The sequence below is a fragment of the Crocodylus siamensis genome, chromosome 14, assembly GCF_052110815.1.
Source record: "Crocodylus siamensis isolate JL-2025a chromosome 14, ASM5211081v1, whole genome shotgun sequence".
NCBI classification, from domain to species: domain Eukaryota; kingdom Metazoa; phylum Chordata; order Crocodylia; family Crocodylidae; genus Crocodylus; species Crocodylus siamensis.
The window spans coordinates 2,210,518-2,233,978 of NC_143408.1; the positions used below are offsets into that span (position 1 = coordinate 2,210,518).

The window sequence follows — 23,461 nt, forward strand, 5'->3', positions numbered from 1 at the left end:
TTATACATCCCTGCTGGAAGCAGCAGGAGTTTGGGCTTTCAAATGCTTCTGATTATTGTATAGGTATTTCATCCAGCTGAATCATTTTTGCTATAAAAACTTATTTGTTGCTTCTTATCTATGTCCTAGCATGCAAGGATAAAGATGTGCTAAATGCATCCTCTCGTGTATTTTCTCATGCCTTAAGGGTTGAGGAATGCACTTCAGCATGACTGCTCTGTGAAGCTGGACAGTTTGAATGATTGTGACATATTAGTAATAGTTATTATTAATAACAACAGTAACAACCGTAATACAGACCAGAGATCTCTAACAACACATCACTATCCTCCTTCTGCACATAGAGAAACCAAAGCCTTGTCTATACACGGGTGCCCAAGATGGTTAGGATGAATTCTTCACTGAAGATTAAGCTGACGTGAGGTAAGGCCCCTCCACTTCTTAGGTACAGGCACCCAGAGGCCCAGGGTGTGCAGTCATGCAGCACGTGAAAAGCAGAAGTCATAGGACAGAAAGTCTCTCTCCAGTTACCAGTCACAGCCCAATGCACCGCAACAGGTCTTACACCTTGGGGACATCCTTATTGCAACAGGAGTGAGACTATATAGAGCTTTAACTTCATTACAGTATTTCTAGTGGAGTTATGTCAGCATGGGCACCAGTACAGGCTGCACAATGGGATCCTGATACATCCTCAACTCCATGCTGTTGCACTATGCTGCTGTTGGGTCTTGAACGAATTAGATGCAGACTGGTTTGACTACCCACACGGCAAGCTCATCTCTGACCGCAGTGCAAACATACTCTTAGGCTTCATTAGAAAGAGGCTGCCATAAAGCTATACCAGCAAACTGTCCAAAGAGTAGACATCCCTTATAGTATAAAGAACGTGTTTGTAGGTATAGTTATGCCAGTTCCCAAAATGAAATGCACTATCATGGCAAAAGCACTTTTTGGATCATATAACAGTGTCTACACTGGAGGTTTTCCTGGCATAGAAATGACTAATGAACACAAAAATAAAATCAAATCAAATCACATCCCTAACAGACTGCTATACCAACAAAGTATCTACTGTCAACTCAGCTTGTTCTCTAGCAGAAAGCACGACTATATCCTCATGTTCCTTACAACAGAACATATCATTTCTTCCAAAAAACAGCATCTTTCTTATGCTACCAATCTTGGAGAACTTACCAAGTCCTTGGCATTGAGGGAAACTTCATCCCACCAAGGGGATACAAATTCAAAGTCACAATTCAGTATCCTGCTGTACATGTAATGGTCCCCTCTTGGATCAAAAAATGGCTCAAACCCACAAAGCCTGAAAATACAGGATGGAATGGAATTAAAAGAAAGGAATAGGAAGCTCTGGACAGTGCCTAGAAATCTTTTCTGACTCAGGGAAATTAGCATGCAGTTAATACATGGTGAAGAATGCCTTATGTGAATACTCTGCAATGTGCATTTACACAGGGCATTAGAGCTGTAAAGTCTCACTTTAGTTTCCTGTGCACCGTCTTCCCCGTGCAGACAAACACAAAGATCTATAAAACTTTAGCAGTCTAGTAAAATGGTGGAAGCCCTAGAGCCTGGGACACTGTAGTGCACTGCAGTGGACAAAACACTGAAGAACATAACCTAGGGAACAGTCTTGCATTGGCCATGGCAAACAGACTCGGTTACTTTACTTTTCTTACAAATTTCCACTAGTCCTGATCCACTTCAGCATACAGCACAAGGAGAGGAGTCTATCACATCAATTGGAAAGCTGCTGTCTTGTTACAGTTAGTGTGAGCCCCGTGGAAGGCAAAGCAGCAAACTGGTGCAAATACCAGACCTGTTTGCAGATGCAAGTCAGTCCTCTCCACGTATAGAGGATGGTAAGAAAAGGAAGCAGGGATGCATGGGTAGGTGGCTGTCAGCATTACTCACAGTATGTATGTGATGACACCCACGGACCACATATCCACCTCAGGGCCATAAGGACAACCGTGGAGGATCTCAGGGGCTGAAAGCATAAGTTAGACACACACACACACACACACACACACACACGTGACGGGCATCTGCCAACACCCTACAGTCATCACCACCACGTCAAACTGCTTTGTGGGCTTTAGTGTATTCATCCCCCCAACACCTCTGTGAGGTTGGCCAATGCCATTCTCCCCATTTAAGGGACAAAGGAATTTAAGGGACAGAGGAATGTAAGGGCTCAGCCATCTCAAAGCAATGACAGGGTTTCAAACTTTCAGAACTAACTTCCATTTCAAGCCACATCCTCTAAAGAGGTGGCATCAAGTGATTTAGGACCAGAAATTTACTTGTTAAAGAGCTTTCACTCTATGGACACAAAGAGAACTCTTTTCAACGGGTGAAACGTGTGTCAATGAGATACACAATTTGTTTGGAAGCAAGATCCCCTTGCAGCATTCAGGACACAAGAAGAAAGCACTGGACTAAAGAATGTAAGAACCAAAAGCGAAACAGGGGACAAATCTATTATACCCAAAAGCAGAACCACAAAATTCTTCCAGGCTGCTTCATCTTCAAACTCTGCATTGCAAAGGCAGACACCTGTGAACTGTGAACCACTAACTGTGGTTTAGGAGCCTCTGGCTGAGCTTACCTGAATCCCATCAATTTTAGTAGCAAAGTCAGGCTTTGAAAATCTGAGCCTTAGTATCACACAACAATGTAATTAAAAAGAAAAATGATGGCATCTTCTAAAGGAGCAGCCCACATCGTACCTTGCACAAGTTACGAATAATGTTGAATGCCTCGCTTACAGGAGGTAGGGGATTTGGTCCTTTCTGAAGATCGGGACCCTTTAAAGGGGTTTTGGAATAGATACCCAGAAAGTGGAGCACCTCCATCACTAATTAGTCATGCAGATTTGGGCCTGAGAGGTTTTGTTGATCAATGGTGCCATTTTCTCTCCCGCCCTGGATGAGCGGGAGACTGGGCAATAGGATGGTTCCCTGTCACACACAGCAGCAGCTCTTTGACTGTCTACCTGTCACCGCGCTCCACATGCCGTCTCAGGGGACGTACGACTGACACGAGACACACCTTCCCCCAGCGCCTGCTAAGCAGATTACCGCAGTCCCTTCGTTCTCGTGCACTTACCACAATACCCCGGAGTGCCACAAACAGTTTTCATGGCATCTTGCTCATCCACTATCTTGGACAACCCAAAATCACCTTTAAGAAGACAGACAGGCAGGAGAGGTATCATTAGGCTGACAAGCGCTGACAGCTGTCGGCAGCGAGAGCTCTTGGCCAGTGGCAGACCCTGTTCAAACCAGGGGACGCTTCATGGTTCAACCTTCTTTTAGGCTCAACCGAAGGAGCAGTAAGTCCCTGCGGGCAGTGAAGTGGCTACAGGCAATGGATGCTACTCTGTGGGCGCGTCTACATGAGATGCCTAATGCACAGTAGCCTAATAACACTGCGCCGGAGCATGCAAGGCAAAAATTGTGCTAATGTGCTACTGTACAGTAGTATTAGTCTACTGCACAGTAAGCATCAATAAAAAAAAACATGCGTTGGCGCTACTGTGCACTGCAGTAACTGTAGTTACTGTGCATTTAGTTAGTACTTCATTAAGCACTAAACTAAATGCAGAGTAACCACTGCACATTAATGAATGTGTAGATGAACCCAGCGTGTGTGGGTGGGGGGTTGGGGGCAAGGGGAGGGAAAAGGCAAAGATGAGGGGTGGGCCTGAATCTGAAGGAAACAGAACCCACCTCCTGGGGCCAAGCCTCTGCTGGAGGGGCAAACTGGGGACTTCTGAAACAAAGGGCCAAATCCTCGCTCCCTCCTGCCTCTGCACACAGCAGCAGACAGCCTAACGCTGATGGCGGCTTTGCCAACGTACCGATTTTGAGCGGGGCGTTGGGGGACAGGTCTGCATACAGCAGGTTCTCCGGCTTCAGGTCACGGTGGACGACTCCATTTTCATGCAAGTACTGGAGACAGAGAAAAGGCCGAAAAGTGGTTGGGGGAAGCCAGCTCAGGTCCAGACAAAAATCACAACACACTCACGCGCATTCCCAAGGCTTCATTTTTATTTCACCAAACCGAGACTGCAAAGAAAGAGGGCTTCCCGTGCCAAAGGCCTTTTCTCATTGCTAGGGCTCTGGCAATGGGAAAGGGACTTTCATTCCCACAAAACCCAGACTGCTCATCTCTGCTCAGGCTTAGGCAGAGTTCACTGCTCTTCTCCAGACCAGCACAGATGAAAGGGAGAAGAAGGCGTCATGCTCTGCTGTGCCCGAGTGCTCCCACTCAACAGGAACATGCCAGTCATCTGGTGTTACTCCATATGCAACAGGCACAAAATATACAGTGGACAAGACACGTGTGATAAAGGACTGGGAAGAAGGGATTTGGAGGGCAGAGGATGGTGCTTGCAAGAAGGTGAAAAGAAGAGAGGAGGAGACAAAGGGAGCAAGGAAGGAGTGTGTGTAGGTGTGTGCACACTGACTGCCAGTGAGACGGTGCACCCGGCCAACTACAGATCTCCGCTGGAAGTCAGGAGAGCTGGACTGCGCGTCGTCCCTGTGCACCGCTCTTCCTCTGCCTTGTTCAGAGACTGCGAGCTCCTCCAGGCAGAGATGGCTCCCTATGGGCAGCACCAGCCCTGCTGCTCCCTTAGTAAAAACACCAGCTGCACCTTATGGGAGAGCTCACAAATATGCGGCTTGAAACAATCAGGGTTGGAGCCGGGTACAGAGAACTATTCCCTTTGTGCCATCACAGACTGCTGCTCCCCTGGGCATGGCCAGGGTAGCGAGAACCCCGTGGGTGCGTGGTACCCGTATCTCACGCAGCCTGCACCTGCTTATCCCCCTTCTTTCTCTAAGCCTGGCCTGGCGACTGGGAGCACGGCATCCGGGGCTCCCCAGCACCCGTCATTCCCTGCAGCGTGCCACACTGGCTCAGCAAGCCGGGCACCGCTACAAACGCCATTTATTTCTGGTGAACACTGTGCCCGATGGACACCTTTGCCCCCAGCACATCGCCGCCCACTCTGGAGCCTGCATGGAGTGACGCGCCACGTCCACGGGGCTGACGAAGGAAATTTTCTGCCAGGAGTTTCCATTTTTAAACCCTCTGTTGCCATAGAAACCCCTTCATTTCATCTGACCTTTCACGTAGAGACACGGTGACCTTCCGAATACAAGCCCCAGCTCTTTTCTCTCTCTCTTTTATCTTCTCCCTCGCTGCCGATCGTAAGCGGCAGCTCCTCCGAACAATAGACGTTGAGGACCTCCGTGAGCGGCAGTGATTTTTCAGTTGCACACAAATGCTTCTGCTGCCTGGCAGATCTCGCGGCTGCAGGCTGACAGCCCTTGCGAGGACCAGCCACAGCCATGACAAGCTCCCCCTAAAGCCAAAATCCTGAGTCCAGGCTTCATGAACTGCCAGCTGCAGGGAGGATGTGAAGCCATCTAGGGCCTCCCCTATGAAGGGAGGCTGATGGAGTTCCCCTAGCTGCAGCCAGCACCATAGGACTAGGCAAGCCAGCACCGCGGCAGCTTGTTCTGCTTCCTACGAGGCGGTGGGGTCACACAACCACTTCACCGGGGCAGGGCTGTTGTGGCCCCACCAGCAAGGTTGACAGTGGTCTCTGGTCTGGGCTGAGGGATTCACAGCTCATCAAATGGCACCTTTGGACCTGACTGTTGGAAAGAGCTTTTCTTCCTCCAGTGCTGATCCACTGGCCTCAGCCGCAGGTGGGCTGAATTCAGGGTTTCCTTGAGACCTGGATTGCGTCCTCCAAAGCTTAAAAAAAAATTTTTAAAAATCAAGAGGCCTTGCATCTTGTGCCTTCAGCTGGACTGTCACTTTAGCACCGATTAACAGCCAGGATGCAGCTCAGCTCAGCCTCTCTGTTCATGCAACCCCAGGGTGAGTGCCCAGGACTGTTGCACTTAGCTGAGGGTTTCCTTTTTTTCCTAACAAAGGCCATTGCCTTTATCCCTACAACATCTCCTCTCTCACCTGCTATCTCTTTTCCAGCCTTTTATCATCCTGAATATGGGACTCGCCTGGGTCTGCATCTCCATGCAGCATCCTAGATCCCCTTTGCAAAGCACAGTTTGGACCATACTGCTTTTGCCATCAGGTAGGGTCACACTAAAGAGACCATGATGGTGACACTTTGACCCCGAGCATATCTATTTTTCATCCCACCTCTGGCTCACTGCTCTCCAGTTTGGTATCCTGCCTCCGGCAGGGACCAGTACCTGCAGGGGAGCCCTGCCCTAGATGCATTCAGCCAGCGACATGGTAATTAATATGGAGTAGGGACCGGGGCGCAGCAGCTGTCACCGAGCGAGCTCTGATCTGGCCTGCCTCTTGCAGCCCCAGCACAACTGCCAGCAAAATTTTGACTCCGGCATGTGCCTGGCTGCTGATGGCCAAAGACAGCGTATGCAACAGAGAGAACACAGCTTTATTTTTAGATGCCAGGTTCGGCTCCAAGTGCCAGCCAAGCACAGCAAAGCAGAAAGATCTCGCTTTGACATGCAAGCAGAGCACGAGCAAGAGGAAAGTCACTGAGGCAGAATAAGAAAAGGAGCACCGATGCTTCTGCGTTGGCAGGGAGGCTGTGCTCAGAGCACCTGGCATTTTCCTCGCTACGGTGGGGAGGGATCAGGACTGACAGCTTCAAGACTGGGGCTATTTTTTTTTCCCCTTCTCTTCCCCAGCTCTCCCTTTTCCACATACACCATGTGCCTGGCCTCCCCCATAATTGGGCGGTGGATCTGGGGAGCTGCTGCTGCGCTTTTAATTTCACAGGCTGCTGATCTTCGAGATGGGAGACGGGTGACCTTAACAGGTGGGGAAGGGCCTCCAGTTAATAAAACAAAAGCCCAAATGCAGCCTTTTTTTCCTCAGGTGTGCTCCGGTGCTCTTCACCCTTTCATCTCCAGCCCCGCTGGAGATCTGGCACCCAATCTGAAGCCTGTGTTTCTATTATGGTGGCGCCTAATTGAGATCCTTGTGCTATGCCCTGTCCATACGGGGAAAGTCTTTGCTCCCCAAGAACTCAGTCTAACTAGACAAGACAAAGAGGAAGGAGGAGGAAATATTGCCATTTCCATACAGCCAAGGAGAGAATGGAGGTCACCCAGGGATGACTGAAGAGTTAGGTGTTGAACCCCAATCTGCTGAACTTGATTACAACACCTTAATAGCCAGCACTTCCTTCCGTGCCAAAACAATGTCTGTGACCCATTACCAGTCTGACACCTTGTTCACCTCTTTGGAGTTTATCAGGAGAATGGGAAGAATAAGCAAGACCATAAAGAGCTTGAGAAGAACTGCTATCATGCTTTGCATTGCTCAGCACCGCGGCTCCGAACCGTTTACATGCATCTGTGAAGTCACGTGCAGCTCCGTAACAGCAATACCCCTGCGCATACCAGGGCCCTTGCCACGTTACATATATTGCACAATTAACCGGGCAATTGCACAATAAATGTAAACTGGCCACACATGCAGAATTATCACCATGCCATAAAAACGTTGATCCAGCTATAAAAAGAGCCAAGCAGCTACCAAGTTAGTGCTTGACAATGTGTAACAACTTTATAGCTGGTTTTCACCCAACTTATTTCAGTGTATGGCAGTGCCCTAAGGCACAGCATTACCCAAGGTCACGTTGTGAATCCGGGATGGAGGCAGGAGTAGGAATCCTGCCGTTGGTCTCTTGATTGAATGGGAAGCCCACTGGTTCTCCAGTTTGGCCGTACTGGAACCTCTCTGGGACTCTGCTTCCACCCGGGAACCTTCCTCCCTCTCAGAGAAGGTGCAAGGGCCAGGACTTTGCAGGGCCCAACAATTAGAGAAAGAGGCTGACTCACGGAGACTGCCTCCAGGATCTGCTTGACCACGTGGGCAGCATCTCGCTCGCTGTAGAATCCCCGCTCCACGATCCTGCACGGGGGACAGCAGAGAAGTCACCGCAACGCTGCCGCAGCTGTGCCACGCGTCGCGGCCACGGGCTTTGGTTCACAGCATGTGCTGCATGAGCTCCCCCCAAGCCTGAGACCCGCCTGCATGCTGGAGCTGTCCATCTACAAACTACCGGCCTTTCCTTGCTAGATCGTCCCTAGGAAAGGGAATGAAAATGTCCTCCCTTTCTCCAGAGACCTGATGTTAGACTGTCAAGAAAAAGGAGGGGGATGTTGGGGTGGGTAGATTCCTTCTGGACCCAGAAACAAGCCTGACAAAAAAAACCTGAACACAGTTAAAAAAAGTCAAAACGCTTTGATTTTGGCAGGGGGGGGAAATCTTTTAATTTAAAAATGTCCTTCCACTTCATTATATTAAAAGGAAAAGAAAACACGTGCCCTAAGATCCAGCAGAGCATTTCATTTGACCTGAGACTTTTTCCTCCTGGCGACTGAGCTCTCTGACCACGTCAGCAGTCTTCTGGTCAGGGTCAACCCAGGATGACTGAACCCCCTCCTGGAGCTGCCTGGAAAATGGGCCCCCGATACACCATATCAGGTCCTTTGTGAAATCTGCAGGTCTTTCCTCAGCCCCTGTCACCCTGTTACAACACTGATCACTTCACAAGCCAAATCCACTTCTCTTCTGAACAGAAGGGATGCACGTTATGCTGGGTTCCCATGTCTGGATTCCCCTAGGGCGTCTTCCTGAACCCACATCCCAGTGACTCCAGTGGGATTTGGGCCAGGTCGTTAAGCCTGTTTCTGTGACCGCAGCACCAGTGAGAGGGGAGCGGGGCCATGTGCAGCCTGTGCTGCTGGTCTTGGAGTGTAATGGAAAGAAGCAGCAGCGGATTTGATCCATCTCCAGTCCTGAACATGAGCTCACACTTGCCTTCCAGAGCTAAGGACAGAACCGGTGCATCCAGACCCCCACACCCCTGCTCTAACCAGTAGACCCCGCTCTTCTCCTGGGGCAGGAAACAACTTGACTTCCTTCTCCTCTGCTATGCTCATTATCTCCCACCCACCCCCAATACTGGCAGGCAGGTATCACAAGCAAGGCCACGCTCTGTGGATGCCAGCTCCAATTTACCCCACTCCAGCGGCTTAGCCCCTCCGAATAAGCGACATACCCCACGCTTTAAAGCCTCCCACCCTAATTGCCTTGCGAGCACTGCCACAGATGCTCCAAGCAGGGGTTTGCTTTGTTCCTCTCTCTAAGTCAGGAAATATTGAGGGGGAAGTGGGGGGAGGCCTTTTACACTTCCCAGCTTTGCAATTCCGCTTTCCTCAAGAGGATCCCAGGAGACTTGTCTGAGCATTTCCACGGTCTCAAACAGTGCAGCTAATTGCCTTTGGGAGGGGGAGGAAGGGGCTAGATTGCCATATATCCAGCCAGCCTCCCTGAACAGGCAAGCAGGCTGGATGTGGCCCCGCTCCCTTTAGCTTCGGCGGAGAGCTAAACGCAGCAGACCTCTGGCCCAGAAATGTCTCCTGTGCACGTGAACCGCAGCCCAGAGCTCGGTGCGGCTGCTCCAAGACCCCTTTCTGGGAGCAGGCTCAAAGTCTTTGCAGCTGGCTGATATACACTTGCCTTTCTGGAGGCTCCAGTCAGTCGAATGAGAAGTCAGGAGTAGCTGCTGCCTCATCGCCCGCTGTCCTGAGTTTTGGGCTGGTTCACCATCGCCTGTCCTGGGTGTAGCCATTTGACACCAATTCAAGGCCGATGTAAAAACACTCATCGCTACCTTTAGGAAGATGCAGGCGCTTAGAGAACCAGGCCTGCAAACCGTGCCCTGATCAATCCTTTGCAACTCGTCCGGCTTCCTGAGCTGCCTGGAGCCCGGAGCCTCGGCAGGGCCAGCGGGTAATTTATTCCTACAACCACTCAGCCCCTCCTCTCCCACCTTCTCTCTCTTTCCTTTGGCTAGATTTGTCGGCTTTTATTAACAATGCGCAGGTTAAATGACAGTCTGGCAGAGTACCTGTCAAAGAGCTCTCCTCCCGTCACCAGCTCGAGGACAAGAGCAATCTCGGAGGGGGTTTCAAAGATCTCCTTCAGTTTGATCTGCAAAGAACAATAACAATTCAGCACCAAGGTCTACGGTGACATCTCTCTCTGCTGCAGTCCCGCGGTCCCGTGCTGCCCCATCACCGGAATTAGGCTGTTCTGCCAACCGTGTCCATTACAAGACAGACGCAGTGGGGACCCTCGAAGAGCCATGTACTCAGCGCAAATCAATTTATTCCCCAGAACAGGTTAATTCCTTCACGAGATGCATTTGAAGGAGGCGCGGAGCAGTGAGAGGAATAAATAAATGCTGAACAGATTGCGCGGATGTAACAGATTTATTAGTGCCATCAGCCCGGGTCCCCACCCTTTTTTCTTATTTATTTATTTCAGTGGAATATTTCACCTGCGCCGAGCCAGGTTTGCTTGCTTCATCAGGAATTAAAAAAAAAAAAAAGAGAGAAATCCATTGCAGCTTAGCACAGGGAATCAGACAGGCACACAATGCGTTTATTCTCCCTGGGTCTTCAGGCTCATTAATTGTAAGTGGAATTCACTGTATCCTGTGAAAGCTTTTTAATTTAGCAGCTTCCCCAGCCTGGCGAGAATGACTAAGCTACCTCGGTCGCCCGCGCTCCTGCCGCTTCGCGAAGCTTATTGTTCTCGGCTTTTGCATTCAGCCTCTCAATTCTGCTAATTGGAGAATTCTATCCCCCCGTGTGCAACGCTCACCCCATTGAAGCTTAAGGCAGCTTTGCCATCGATTCCAGTTGGGCTGGGATTATGCTTGAAACCTCCCGGGCCTGATTCTCAGTTACTCAGTGCCTGGCGCTTGCAGCAAAAAGAGCAGGGGAAAACCTCCCTCTGCTCTAGGGCTAGACAGAGCATGCCTGATTTATCCCTGGTGTCAGCTGAGCAGGCTCAGGGCTGTTCTGGCTTATGATCTGCTTCCCATAGCAGGAGGCAAACCCCCACCACAACCAACCAACCAGACACTGTAATGCTTAGCTCTATATAGCGTCATTCATCAGCAGAACTCTAAGAGGTGGCAGTATCACTATCCCCATTGTACAGATGGGAACACTAAGGTATGGAGACTCACTTCACATCCTCCTGCAGGCTAGTGGCACAAGTGGGGGTACAAACCAGCCCCATTTAAAGGCTCTGCCCTCCAGGACTTGCTGCCTCCCTTTCAAAGCTGTGGAGGACTATGTTCTGGGTGTGCCCCCAACTCGGTCCCTGGGTCAAAGGGTGGGCACAAGCTTGCTGCAGGGCAAGAGCCAACTCAGCTCTGGCTGGGAAAGGCCCAGGCGCAGGGGAGCTCCTGGAGGGAGTTTTGTGCACGCATATGAAGGTCTCCGTCTTAGGGTAGAAAGTAAATGTGGCTCTTATATTTGCAGCATGGCCTATCCCAAGCACTTCAAAATCATGACGCTTCTTATATTCAAATCTTCAGACGTCCTGTTTTCAAGCTTAACTCTGAAACCAGAAAAACTGACTTTTTATAAGAAAAAAAAAGGGAGTCAGCCCTATTTGCCTGTAGTCAGACAGGCAGAATCAAACGTGCCTTTTGCTAAAAAAAAAAATGCAGGTCAGGATTCTCACACAATCCCGTGACTCTGGGAGCTGAGGCTTTCCAAAAACCAAGCCCTGGTAATCTTCCATGTCTTGGGATTGTTGGTTGTAGCCATGACAAGGTTATTTGGGTAAATGTGATAACTCTTATTAGACCAATTCCATAGCTGAGACAATTGTTCCTTGCCAGCTTTCGAGCAGGGGCACAGGGAGGGTCGGCTGGTGTTCGTCTACTCTAGGGTCGAATGGGAGCTTAAGCCAATATGCAAAATGCAGGTCTGTGCAAAGGCAAATGCATGGCAGGAAAGATCAGAGGGGATGGAAGTTAATGGGTGTGAGATATGGCCAGGCATGGACCAGGAAAAGAAAGTGCAGTGTATGCCTTCACTGAGCGCAGGGAAGGTGGGGTTGGGCTTGTGCGTTTCTGTGCTTCATTCGACTGCCATATTGGAAAGATAACTCTGCAGGCTGGTATTTTGGGAATGTCTCATGTTTAGGTCTCTATTTTTAGCTAGTCTTCTTTTTTTTCTAAGAGATAATGGGCCAGTCAGTGATGCAGAAATGAGCCATACAGGGCGCTGAAAACCAAGTTGCACAACACCGTACAAGGCCAGATATTCAGCGGATACGGTTTGGCATTTGATTTCAATGGCGATACGCCAGCTCGAACGAACGAAGGATCTGGTACCACCATGAAAACCTGATCAAAATGGTTGTCTGCTCTAATGCCTCCAATTATCCAAGCCCAAAATCATTTTTAAAATCCAGAGGCCCCTCTCTCATTGATGCTGCCAGCTTTATGTCTGGCACCAGCTTGAGCAGTGGGTCTGACCAGGTTCAGTTCAACTTCTCTTTCTAGCTGTTTTCACTTACGACTCCTACAGAAATGCTGATGTGTTTGGCTTTCCAAGAAGGCCAAGAATTATGGCAACCAGAACCCGCCGAGTAGATTTGGGGGAGAAATGTTCAACAAAAGGGTTTTAATTGCCAACGTTTCTATTCATGACAAAGGAAATCCTCTAATAAAAGTATTATTTAAAAAGGTATGAAACCAAAGAAACCAACCCGAGGCATCAAAAAATCTAAGTCGAAGTGTCCTTGTGACAAAGAAATGCAGAACAGGACTTCCTAGCCAGCATACCCTTGGAGGGACAATGTTTTCAAAAGCACCTAGGCATCTAGGTGGACTTCCAGAGGTGCCTGCAACCCCCCAAAAATTTGTCACCGGCCTCCTGAAGATCCCAGGAGATGCCTACCTGCATCTTTTCCCATCTAAATGCCTTTGAAAATCCAGCCTTTAGGAGCCCAAGTCTCATGGATTTAGGCTTCCAAAGGCGCAATTTACATTTGAAAATAGGAGTTAGGCTCTTAAATCACCTAGGATCTTTTGAAATAAATGCCTAGAGTCATCAGCCCTGTTTTGCCACAAATGAAGCAAAAAATAAATAATAATAATAATAATATAAATTAATGACATTGATATATAGTGGGTGTGGGTAATGCTAGGGGAGCTTGTCTGCACAGTCCCTTTGTGCCAATACAGCAAATCTGGAATTAACAGGTCTCTCAAAAATATATCAACTGTCTTCCCCCCTCCAAGAAAACAGAAAATTTCATGGTTCTTAAGACTTTTGTGACACTGCGAATTTCATGGGGCTTTAATCATTACCTACATAGCCTGGGTGACAGGCCATGAGACCCTGCAGCGTAAGAGACACTATGTGGCAGCTTATTGCATTATAATAATACACAGAAGCGCTATAATTTTCCTATTAACTTCAAAAGTTTACAATCCTATTATCGTCTGCTATCAGGGTCAGTGCTGAATGATAGCACAGAGTGCAGAGAAGTCACAAGTGTAAATAATGAAATGAAATGTCTTTTTTTTTTTTTTTTTAAATCATTTGAACTTGGGAGCAGAACCTTACAAAAATGGTGATTTAAAACCCCTCCAGTGGGTTATGCTGGTAGGCCTAGCCAATAGCTGTACCTAGTTCTTGTATTCCAGGGGAAACTGAATTTCCTATTGCATTTATAAAGCACCAGAAGCCATATCTCCTCTGTCTTCCCTGAGCACAGTGCACAGCTAGGACTCTGGAGAACATGCGATGCAAACAGAGCAAAAAGAGGCGAGATCTGGAGCTGGAGTCAACCGATACGGCTCCAGCGAGCTGCACTGGGGACATGGTTCTAGTCTCTAACATGGTCCAGTAACTCAACAGATCTATTAAAGAGATTTAGGCTGGTCCTTCTCAAATGTGGTGTGGGGCTCAAACTCGTCGCACTGAAGCAAAGGGTCGTTTCCCTGCTGACTTCAATGGGAATAGGTTCCAGCTTGAGAGGATAGGCACCCAAACCCCTTTGCAAGATCCGGCTCTAAGTGACTTAGGAGCGTGAGATCCATTGTGCGACAGATTCCTAAATTACCGAGGTGCTTTGGAAACTGTACCCACTTGCAGAGGCAGCCAACTACCTGCCTGCATCCATCCATTGGAATATAAAACCAATGCTAAAAGAGTGTATATCCAAATTAGCCAGACTCTAAAAGATCAAATGAAGCCATGTCCTGGAGACAAGCACGTGCCAACGTTTGCATCTATTCAAGATGCCGTTCTACACAGCCAGAGCTGCCTCCTGGACTGGGGAAGCTTTCCCATAGCACAGCAGTGTCCAAAAGCAAGGACACAGGGCATATGCCGGGGCCTCATGCCCATCAGCTGGCACCAACCTTGGCACTGTGGGTGCCCAGCTCTTTGCAACGGGCAGCAATCATCTGGCCAGTGCTGGGAGTGGGGTGCCCCCATGCTGAGCACAGATAGCACTGCGAAAGGTGTCATGAAACCAACCAGCTGGCCAAAGCAGACACGGGGCCAAATCTGCCCTTAGGGTTAGCTGAGTTACACCTGTAATATGCCCCCGGCCCCATGATTTGCAGAGGTTGGCGTTTCCTTTGGCTCTACCCCAGACAAAGACTGCAGTCACATCTGAGTGGACAGAGCTGGGCTTTAAATCTTGCCTGCAATCAGCCGAGGGAGCTTCCTGGGCCAGGACAACGGCCCCAAGCACGTCTGGGCCTTCTGAGTGACACTGGAAAAACCCCAGTGAAACACCGGTTCCAGGCTTTCTACCAAGCTGTAAAATCAATTTACTTTGGGCACGCGCTTCTTCCAGGAATTACAGCACAGCTTGTGCACGGGGCACAGGGGGACAAAGCCGCCATCTGGCTTTGCCTTCAGCCGTCCCTGGGCAATTCCAGAGCACTTTGCAAACCAGCCCCGGCAATACACCGCCAGGAAGAAACGGCGGGGAGATGCACAGAGAGACCCGAGGGGTCTGATCCGAGGGTGCCCCCCTCCACTCGGCGCTCAGCCCCCGGGGTGGATCAGACACCAGGATGCCCGAGCGGAGCGGGCAGCGCTGTGCGCCACCTCAATTACACACAAACTGACAAGAAGGTCCCCTCTCCGCTGACACTTCGTGTAATTAGATCTGCTCCTGAGCGTTTCAGATTGTTCCAGTTCGACTGCCATTATCCTGAGTGCTGAGTCCTATAAATGAATGCTGTGAGCGGCGAAGAGCCCAGCTGCTGGCAGCGATGACCTGGCGCGCCTTGCTTTATCTTCCCTTCCAGGATTCATTACAAACAGGCAATTTTCCTGGGTACTCATTTGAGCTCCTCCATGGAAGTTGCTTGCCATATGGAAATCCCTTGGCAGGCCGCAGCGGAGCTGGAATACCTCAGAGACCCCCTGGAAAAGCTCAGAGAGTTTCCAAGCCCAGCAAAAGGCTTCACGGCATTGTGTTCTTCAGAACAAGTCCTGTGCACCTATTTGCAGCTCTGCTGAATGAGGCCTTTAAAATAAAAGCAAAGGGTGCATCGGCTTTGTGCGCAGAGGAAGGGTCCCGTGGCAAAGTCTGGCGGACTGGGCACCTCTTACAACCAGAGATTGACACAGCTCAGTTCATTCCCAGTCTATGGCAGAGAAAGTCCAGAGGTCCCTTGATGAGTGCTGATGTGGAGGAGAGGAGAGGGCATTGCCACCCAGCTGGCAATGGCAGTGCCAGGCCCACGGGCTGGCAGCTGATGCCAAATCCATCCAGAACTAAGGTTTTTGAGAGGGGAGGGCGATAAACCATCAGACTGGGATTCACCAACCTCTGCTGTCCTACCACTGAGATTTCCCTCGAGGCTGATTGGAGTGAGGCGCCCAGTCGACTCCCGCAGGCTCTCAGGAGAGACCTGGGCAGCAATTTGGGGGCTCACGAAAAATCCCATCCTGCAGCAAGATGGGAGGGGGCTGAACAGATGCTTTAAGTGAAAGGGCAGAGGCAGGAGTCCCTGCCCAGGGCAGGCAGGTGATGCTGAACTCCTGCCTCGGGCACCAGAAGCTTCATCCTCCCCAGCTTTCGCCAGGAGAAGGAATCACCGGTGCAACGAAGTGGTCGGTCATGCAGGCTGGCTGGATGGAGCGACCTCACGGTCCATCTGGGCCTGAGCTGGTTCAGCTGCGTTTGCAGCTCAGGAAAGACTGGGCCCAGGGACACAGACCCGTGGAAGGGAGGCAGGTAATGAGAGCAAGTCCACCCTATTAACCCCTTTGTATCCAAGCACCCTCTGCTCAGCCAGGCACTTGTGCAGCTGCGGAGGAGGAAGAGCAGGATCTGACCCTTTGCCAGCCAAGCCATGGAAGGAAAAGCTGGTGGGAATCAACAGGACTTTAACCTCTGGAAGCCCCCAGCCACGGCAGGCCCGCAGAAAACAGACCCGTGCCACACCGCGTGGGGAAGCAAGCCACCGGAGTGCAGAGCACTGGATGTCCTGGCTCCAGCCCCCCTGGACAGTTCAGCTCAGCAGACCTGCCCATGTCACCCTGGATCCCAGGATCTGCTTGCACCAGCTGGGGCACTGGCCCCCAAAACACACCCAGACGGGGGGGGAGGGACCTACACATCGTAGGGGGTTTACAACGGATGCACGGCTGGGGAGGGCATCCGCGGACAGGGGTCACGCTCATACTCACGATGTTGGGGTGGGACAGTCTCAGCAGGACGCCGATCTCGGTCCTCACAATCTTCCTGTCGATCTGAAAACACACACACGGCCCCCCCCGCCCCCATGTATGTGAGTCCTTCTACACGATCCCCCCTTCTGTCACCTGCATACCCCGGTCACTAAAGAAAAGTGATGGAATTGGCTCGGGGCGTTGGTTGCAGCCGTGTTGGTCTAAGGATATAGGCAGACAAGGTTCTTTAGGTAGATGCAATATCTTTTATTAGACCAAGTAAATAGTTGGAAAAAAAGTTCTTTGCAAGATTTCAGGAAGAAACACCCTTTTACAGGGATTGGCTCAGGGGCTGTACTGACCACCCCGGGTTTCTCCCTCTCCCATTTACAACCTGGACTGCACGGGGATTTGAGGGGAGTCCCTATCTCAGAGCAACCAGCCGAAACACCAGAGGCATGTGGAGCAGGGCTGGGAGGTGGAGACAGGCCGGCTAGTGACGTGCAGGTGTGTGGATGGCTCAAGGGCAGGGTTTGGCCGGGGCTTCCCCAACTTCTTCACTCATGGTCAAGTTATGTTCAGCCTTGTCTCAATGGTGATGAGCCCGGTGTAACAAGCATATGCTAAATTAATGAGCTGACTCCTTTTCCAGTGAAGGGGAACCCCAGTCAGCACCCCCAAGCCCTTCCCCGTGGCGTCACGTTCCCTTCTCAACAGCGCTCCAGAGACTCACCGTCTTCTTCAGGATTTTGGCTGCATACTGGGCGTGGGTCCCCTTCTCCTTGCAGCTGTACACCACGGAGGTGGCCCCCCTGGGACAAGAGGAAGGAGGGATCAGCGGAGGCACCAGACTCCCATCCAGGGGAGCCGGGACCGGTCTGAAACCTCCGGCCAAAAATCGGGGACTCTGGCTAATATCTGTCCAAGGGACGGAGGAGGTGGAGAAAAGGGCCAGGGGCGTGGGCTGCAGCTAGCTTTGCCCAGACCTCCTCTAGCATGGAAGACCCCCAGTCCTTGTCTGCACCACTGTGTCCACACTGCAGACTTATGGGGTGGGGGACACCAGGAGGGCAAAGGAACGGCCTCTCAAGCTGAGCCGCGCAAAAAGCTGTTGCCAACCTCTCCAACTCCGACCTGCTTCTGGTGCTCCTTGCTGAAAGCCCTTTTAATTAAAAAAGCAGAATATTAAGGCAGCCTAAACCCTTAAGCAGCTTGCAAAAGGGAAAGGAGCAGAGCCCGCCTTGCTCCGAAGCGCAGCAAGCGACCGGCACGGTTCTGCAACAGGCAGATGCAGGAGCCCACACTGTTGGTAGGGAAGCCCATGGCGTGGCCCTCTGGGGAGCCAGGGTCAAGCCCGGGCAGTGCTCGGCTCCGTGCAGCACCAGCACCCAAGATGGCTCGCATCAAGCCGGGGTGGGTACGTCTACGCTGCGCGGCAGTGAAAACAGGCCCGGGGTGCAGAGACACAAGGGAAGCAGGGAAAAATGATGAAACTGCTCGCACCTTACTCCTCCCAGCTCACAGCACCCTCCAGGAATGGGCTTCAAGATACACCCGGGTGGGTGCTCAGCTCTGGGACCCCCCCAGTCCTCCAGCAACGGGGCTCCCTGCTGCTGCTTGGCCTTGCTGCCATTTCACCCTCGTTGCCAGGGAAGGGAGCTAATGAGCGGAGGCAGGGGCCCCGGGGGAGCAGCGGGGACTGAGCTGTCCTAGGCACCTTCCAAGCAGGGGATGCCTCTATCTCAGCGCTGCGATGGTGGCAGCAGGTAGAGAAGTGGCATCTGCATAATACATTCAGCTGCATCTTTAATGAGGTGCTATCGGCAACCGGTCCCCCCTGCTCCAGCTAGCCTTCTGCTGCGGGTCCTTGCAGGCAGTTCCCCAGCAGCCAGGCCCTCCCCTATGCACCATCCCCACCTCCAAAGCCCCAGCATGGCTCAGAGCATGAGAAAGACAGGCCAGATCCTAGGCCGGTGCAATCCAGAGTCACTAGCACTGTCGGCTGCGCTTTACAGAAGCCTCCTGCTTTACCCCATTTACACGTGTGCCCCAGGGAGCAGAGTCCTGATCTTTCCTCCACAACTCCACCCCACCTGGGTCCAGCACCCTGGGGAAGTGCTGCAGGTCATGTCCCCCGCCATGACTCTACATAGCTCTACTCCGGATTGCAGCCGCAGGGGACAATGGGTAGGTGGCCCAGGAGTCCAGGTTCCCACTCCCTTTCCAAAGTCCTGACTTCACATCCCACAAGGGGCCAAACCCTTCCCCAAGGGTGGGAACAGAACCCAGGAGTCCTGACGGTCGCTTTAGTCTGGAGAAGAGACGACCAAGGGGGATCGAATAGCAGCCTTCACCTGCCTGCAGGGGCTGCAGACAGGATGGAGCTGGGCTGGCCTCAGTGGGGGCAGATGGCAGGACAAGGAGCAATGGGCTCAGGCTGCAGCACGGGAGGTTTAGGTTGGATATTGGGAAAGTCTCACTAGGAGGGTGGTGAAGTGCTGGAACAGGCTGCCCAGAGAGGTGGTGGAGTCTCCATCCTTGGAGGTTTTTAAGACCCAGCTAGACAAAGCCTTGGCTGGGATGATCTAGCTGGGGCTGGTCCTGCTTAGAGCAGGGGGCTGGACTAGATGCGACCTCCTGAGGTCCCTTCCACCCTCATTTCCTATGATGCTATGACTCTCCATCCCCAGCTCCTTTTGCAAGGGCAGACACTAAACACAGGGATGGAGACAAACCAGGCGGAGGAGAAGGAACCAAAGCATCTTTCAAGCCCTCCAAGCACCATCCAAACCCTTCAGCAAAGGGACCGACACAGACAGTTAATTCCCTTCAAGTTACGCAAGAGGAACCATCATGGTGCTCAACCCCCCAGCAGTGTCAGCTGGTTGCCAGTAATTTTTGGCTCTAGTTAATAATGTTTTCTAACCACTGGACAGTGAAATCAATCCCTTTCTTTAAGCCTTCACCAGCCTTGCTTGCAGTTTCATCTCTGATGCTCAATTCCTCTTAGCAGGTTAATTCCCACCGGGTAATCCAGCAAATTTCGTTGCTCTTCGACTTGCCTGACTTCTCGGACCACGTTCAGGTTCTGCTTCAAGACCCCCAGTATCCTCCCTGAGTCCTTCTGAAAAAATGCCAAATCTCTCTCATTATGAGGGTTATCCATGTTCCACACCCAAAAATTAACACTCATGGGACCACAGCAAATGGTCCTGCAGAATGGAAAAGCGGGGATCGCTTCACTAGGCAGAATACCCCAGATTTGTCCAAGCCCAAGTCCACTTCAAGAAAAGGAAACAAAGACGAATTAATTTTTTCCCCATCAGAACTAGGGTTTTAGACAGAGAACTATTATCTGCTTGTAAGCTGTCTCCAGAAAACCTAGTAACATGTTTAATTCCTGGTCAAAAAAAAGAATAGAAAAGCAGCAGCAAATCTGATGACTGAATATTCTTAATTAAAATCAAAATATGTGGACCTTCAAATTTCTGTTAGAAAGTGACATTTTCAGCAAGTTTCCCACTAATAGCAAGATTTTCGATTAAAACAAGACCTGTCCCGCTCTAACAGACAACAGCGGCATTCCCTGGGGACCAACGCTTGTTGAAAAAAGACAGACAACCTCTTCTGGGTGAAAATTGAATAATTAAATAAATAAGCAAGGTGTTCATTAAGCAGGAACAGGCCGGCATCTACACGTGCAGGCGTTAAAGCGCATTAACGCTGTGTGTGGACTGACTTGACGCTAAAGTTAGTCCCAAGTCAGCCCGCACACTCACGTTGTTACTGCGCAGAAAGGCATCTACACGTGCGTTACTGCATAGTAACGAATCGGGTGTAAATTTGGTACCCGCACGATGCAGGTATCAAATGTACACTTAAGTTGGCGTAAGTTGCTATATTTACTGCACACGGTGGTGCACACGTGTAGACACATGCCTGCACTGCGGAGTAATTTAGGTTACTGAGCAATAATTTCAGTTATAAATGCGCACGCGTAGACAAGCAGGCGGAGCTCTAAGTTACACCCGCTGGAATAGGCATTGCGTGCCTCTCCGAGCCATTGGGCCAGGCTCTCTGCAGACTCAGGCAGACGTTGGCAAGGCTTGTCTTCTTGGGATGGCTGAAGGCAGCATATTTGAATTGCTTTCCATTCTGCTTATATTTCCCATATCTTTTTTTCAGTTTTGTTTTGCAACAAAATGTTTCCGAGCTCCTTTTAATCATCCGGGCTGTCCGGGCGTGAAGGGAAACCACTTCCTTGCACTTCTTTTTATTAGAAGGAGCTTTTCTTCCTTAGTCTTCATTGGGCCCAACGCATTGTCCCCTTTGCTGCCTGACTCCTTCCTGATCCTCCCTTTGGAGACATCCAGATCCAGATCTGGACTTTGCGCATCTCCAGTTCAGAGCGAGAGTCCCGAACCCTGCGCTACAGATCAGCATTTAAAACTAATCAGCTCAGCTTGTCTGATAAAACACAACCTGCTGTGAGTATCACGCCGGCGCTCCTACCCTTTGTTTTTCCCCAATCACATTATCTGCGGCAGCGCTGGGCTCTCGACTGAAATTAGCTACGCCCCAGCTTGCCGGTGCGGCTAGCCCATCCGCTGAGCCTCCAGAAAACAGCCCTCTTTGCCTTGTGCTCTCAGCTCTTAATAAATATTGGCAATCAACCTTGACTGTGAATGGAGATGTAATTGTATTTGTTATTACAGATGAACTGGAAAATGTCTAACACCGGAACCAAGCCTGGATTTGCTGTAACCACTCCTAGCGCTGCATGGAGGAAGGGAGAGGAGACAAAGTTGCTGCAAGATGCTGCTGGGGCTGGGGTCCCGGGCGGCCCTACCCATGCATGGTTGACTAGCTGTGGGGAGCATTTACTTTTTCATGGAGAGCCTGCTGCTCCCTCAATGGAAAGAGGATAGAAAGTGGGTGGAAAAGGCCCTCTCTGTCTTCACCCGGCTGGGTGGTGTCTGGAGGGTTATGATTCCCAGCTCCCAGGTTCAAAAGGCATTAAACTATAAATGGGGCTGCCCTGAGGCAGCTGGAAATTGCACCCGGGCCCTTCCATAATCCCAGCACACATCATCCCGATATACAAGAAAGCACAAAGGTTGTTTCAGGCCGACCATGGAGAGAAAAACTGCAAGCCAGGCCTCTTCCAGAAGGCGGCACCTCCCTGCTAGCTGGCTTTGCCTCTCCCAGGAGGACTACTTCTCTCTCCTATCAAATAATGCTCAAGGGAAGCCAGAGCTCTGTCTGTCACAAGTGCTGGCCGGATCACAGAGGAGCCAGGCTGGAGGTTACATCTAATCCAAAGCCCTGCCTGAGGCAGGATCAGCCCCATCCAAACCATCCTATACACCTCCATCATCTAACTGCTTAGCACAGCTACCGTCACCCCTGACACGGCACCAGGCATCACACCCGAACCTGCCACAGGTAAAGCACGGGGACTGTGGCAGCCAACACCCTGCTTCTATAAAGGGGCAATATTCACTCAAGAGGGCCCAGGCAGAGGCCGTGCCCCCGGCTACAAAGGAAGGCAAACTTCCCACCCCGACCCAGTCTGCACCAATCCCTTCCTGACCCCATACAACTGGTGGGGTCCCTAGCACCTGGCGTCCCCGGAGAGAACAGACCTCTGTGTCACATCTGCGTTATGCAGAGCTGAGGCTGCATTTTTTAAAATCCTTTAGCACCGAGAAGCAGCTCTTTTAATTTCAAACAATGCTACAAATAGGAAAACAATCCGTGTTTCCCAGTGCTCAAGCAAACACCCACGGAGCAGAAGGCACGGGCTTGCCACCAGATCAGGCAACTCCTGCGTCTTGCGATGATATCTGTCTATATCCGTGTGAGTCTTTCAAAGCTTTTCCCACCAGGACATCAGGATCGGGGCCCTTTGGATGCCCTTTGGCAATTAATGTTTGCAGGGAATAAACTCCCCGGTTGGCCATTTTCTTGCTCAGTTCAATCTGCCTTTGGAACCGATTTCTGCAATATTGCAGAGCCCTCCTTCCTGCGCCTGATAAATATCACTTGTCTGTGCTCATTTGTCTGGTAATGGCCTTGAAACCATGCTTTATGGATTTTTTTGGGGCTCCCCCCCTTTTAAATTGAGTACCATGATTCAATGCTTGATTAGGAGAAACTATTGGCCACAAATCAGGCTGTGGACGGTGTTCTGCTCGGTCAGCTCCAATACACCGGAGGCAGCGTGGCATTAAGTGAAAAATGCATGTGGAGAATGGTTTTCTATCACTTTGGATTACACACAGTTGCTGGGAGAAAAAAAAAAAAAGAGAGAGAAGGAAAAGCAACAAAGGGGTTTCCACTGGGAAGAAGGCGGGTTCACGTGAAGGAGCTGCATTCATTTGAGCTAAATATGCTGAATTCACCACCATGCCCCATGCCCCTTTTTTAATAGGGGCTTTGCTACGTCTCCATGGGGCCACCGAAGGGCTGGGAAACCTTAGCGCTGTCAAAGCCAACATACTGATCCACACCGTGGGGAGGAAGAAACCTTTGATTGCTAGACAAAGGCATCCTGCTCTCTTTCCCCTGGAGACTCTCTGGGGCAGAGACCAGCCTTTGGTCCATGGTGGGGTCTGGCAGGCAATGCTGCAATCCAGATAAATGATAGAAATCAGAGAAGCAGGGCTGCAAGGGACCATCACAGGTCATCCAGTGCAACCCCCTGCCCGAGGCAGAATCATCCCCATGCACTGAAGACAGGCCACGGCCCGATCAGGGGACAGACACCTGCTCTTCCCCAGGCTGACGTAAATGCATCCCCCAACCTTGCAGTCTTTACCTGGGGTTGCAGACTCTCCATCCTCAGAAGATTGCAAACGCAGGTCGAGCACATGGTTTGGCTGGGGTGGATTAGC

At 50.8% G+C, this 23,461-nt stretch overlaps 1 protein-coding gene across 2 annotated transcripts in view; it reads right to left on the minus strand.

The window, feature by feature from the left end:
• The window catches only part of LOC149853138 (calcium/calmodulin-dependent protein kinase type IV-like), a 32,281-nt gene that overhangs the window by 4,301 nt on the left and 4,519 nt on the right, over positions 1-23,461 (minus strand). Inside the window, exons 3-10 of one of the 2 annotated variants that reach the window (XM_090027320.1) lie at positions 17,299-17,377; positions 16,584-16,646; positions 9,962-10,044; positions 7,884-7,956; positions 3,887-3,977; positions 3,133-3,207; positions 1,936-2,011; positions 1,198-1,324 (exon numbers count right to left, since the gene is read on the minus strand). In XM_090027320.1, coding sequence (XP_089883446.1) covers positions 1,198-1,324; positions 1,936-2,011; positions 3,133-3,207; positions 3,887-3,977; positions 7,884-7,956; positions 9,962-10,044; positions 16,584-16,646; positions 17,299-17,377 — 667 coding nt within the window. The remainder of the gene's footprint in view (positions 1-1,197; positions 1,325-1,935; positions 2,012-3,132; positions 3,208-3,886; positions 3,978-7,883; positions 7,957-9,961; positions 10,045-16,583; positions 16,647-17,298; positions 17,378-23,461) is intronic. The other variant, XR_016439150.1, reaches the window with a different exon arrangement.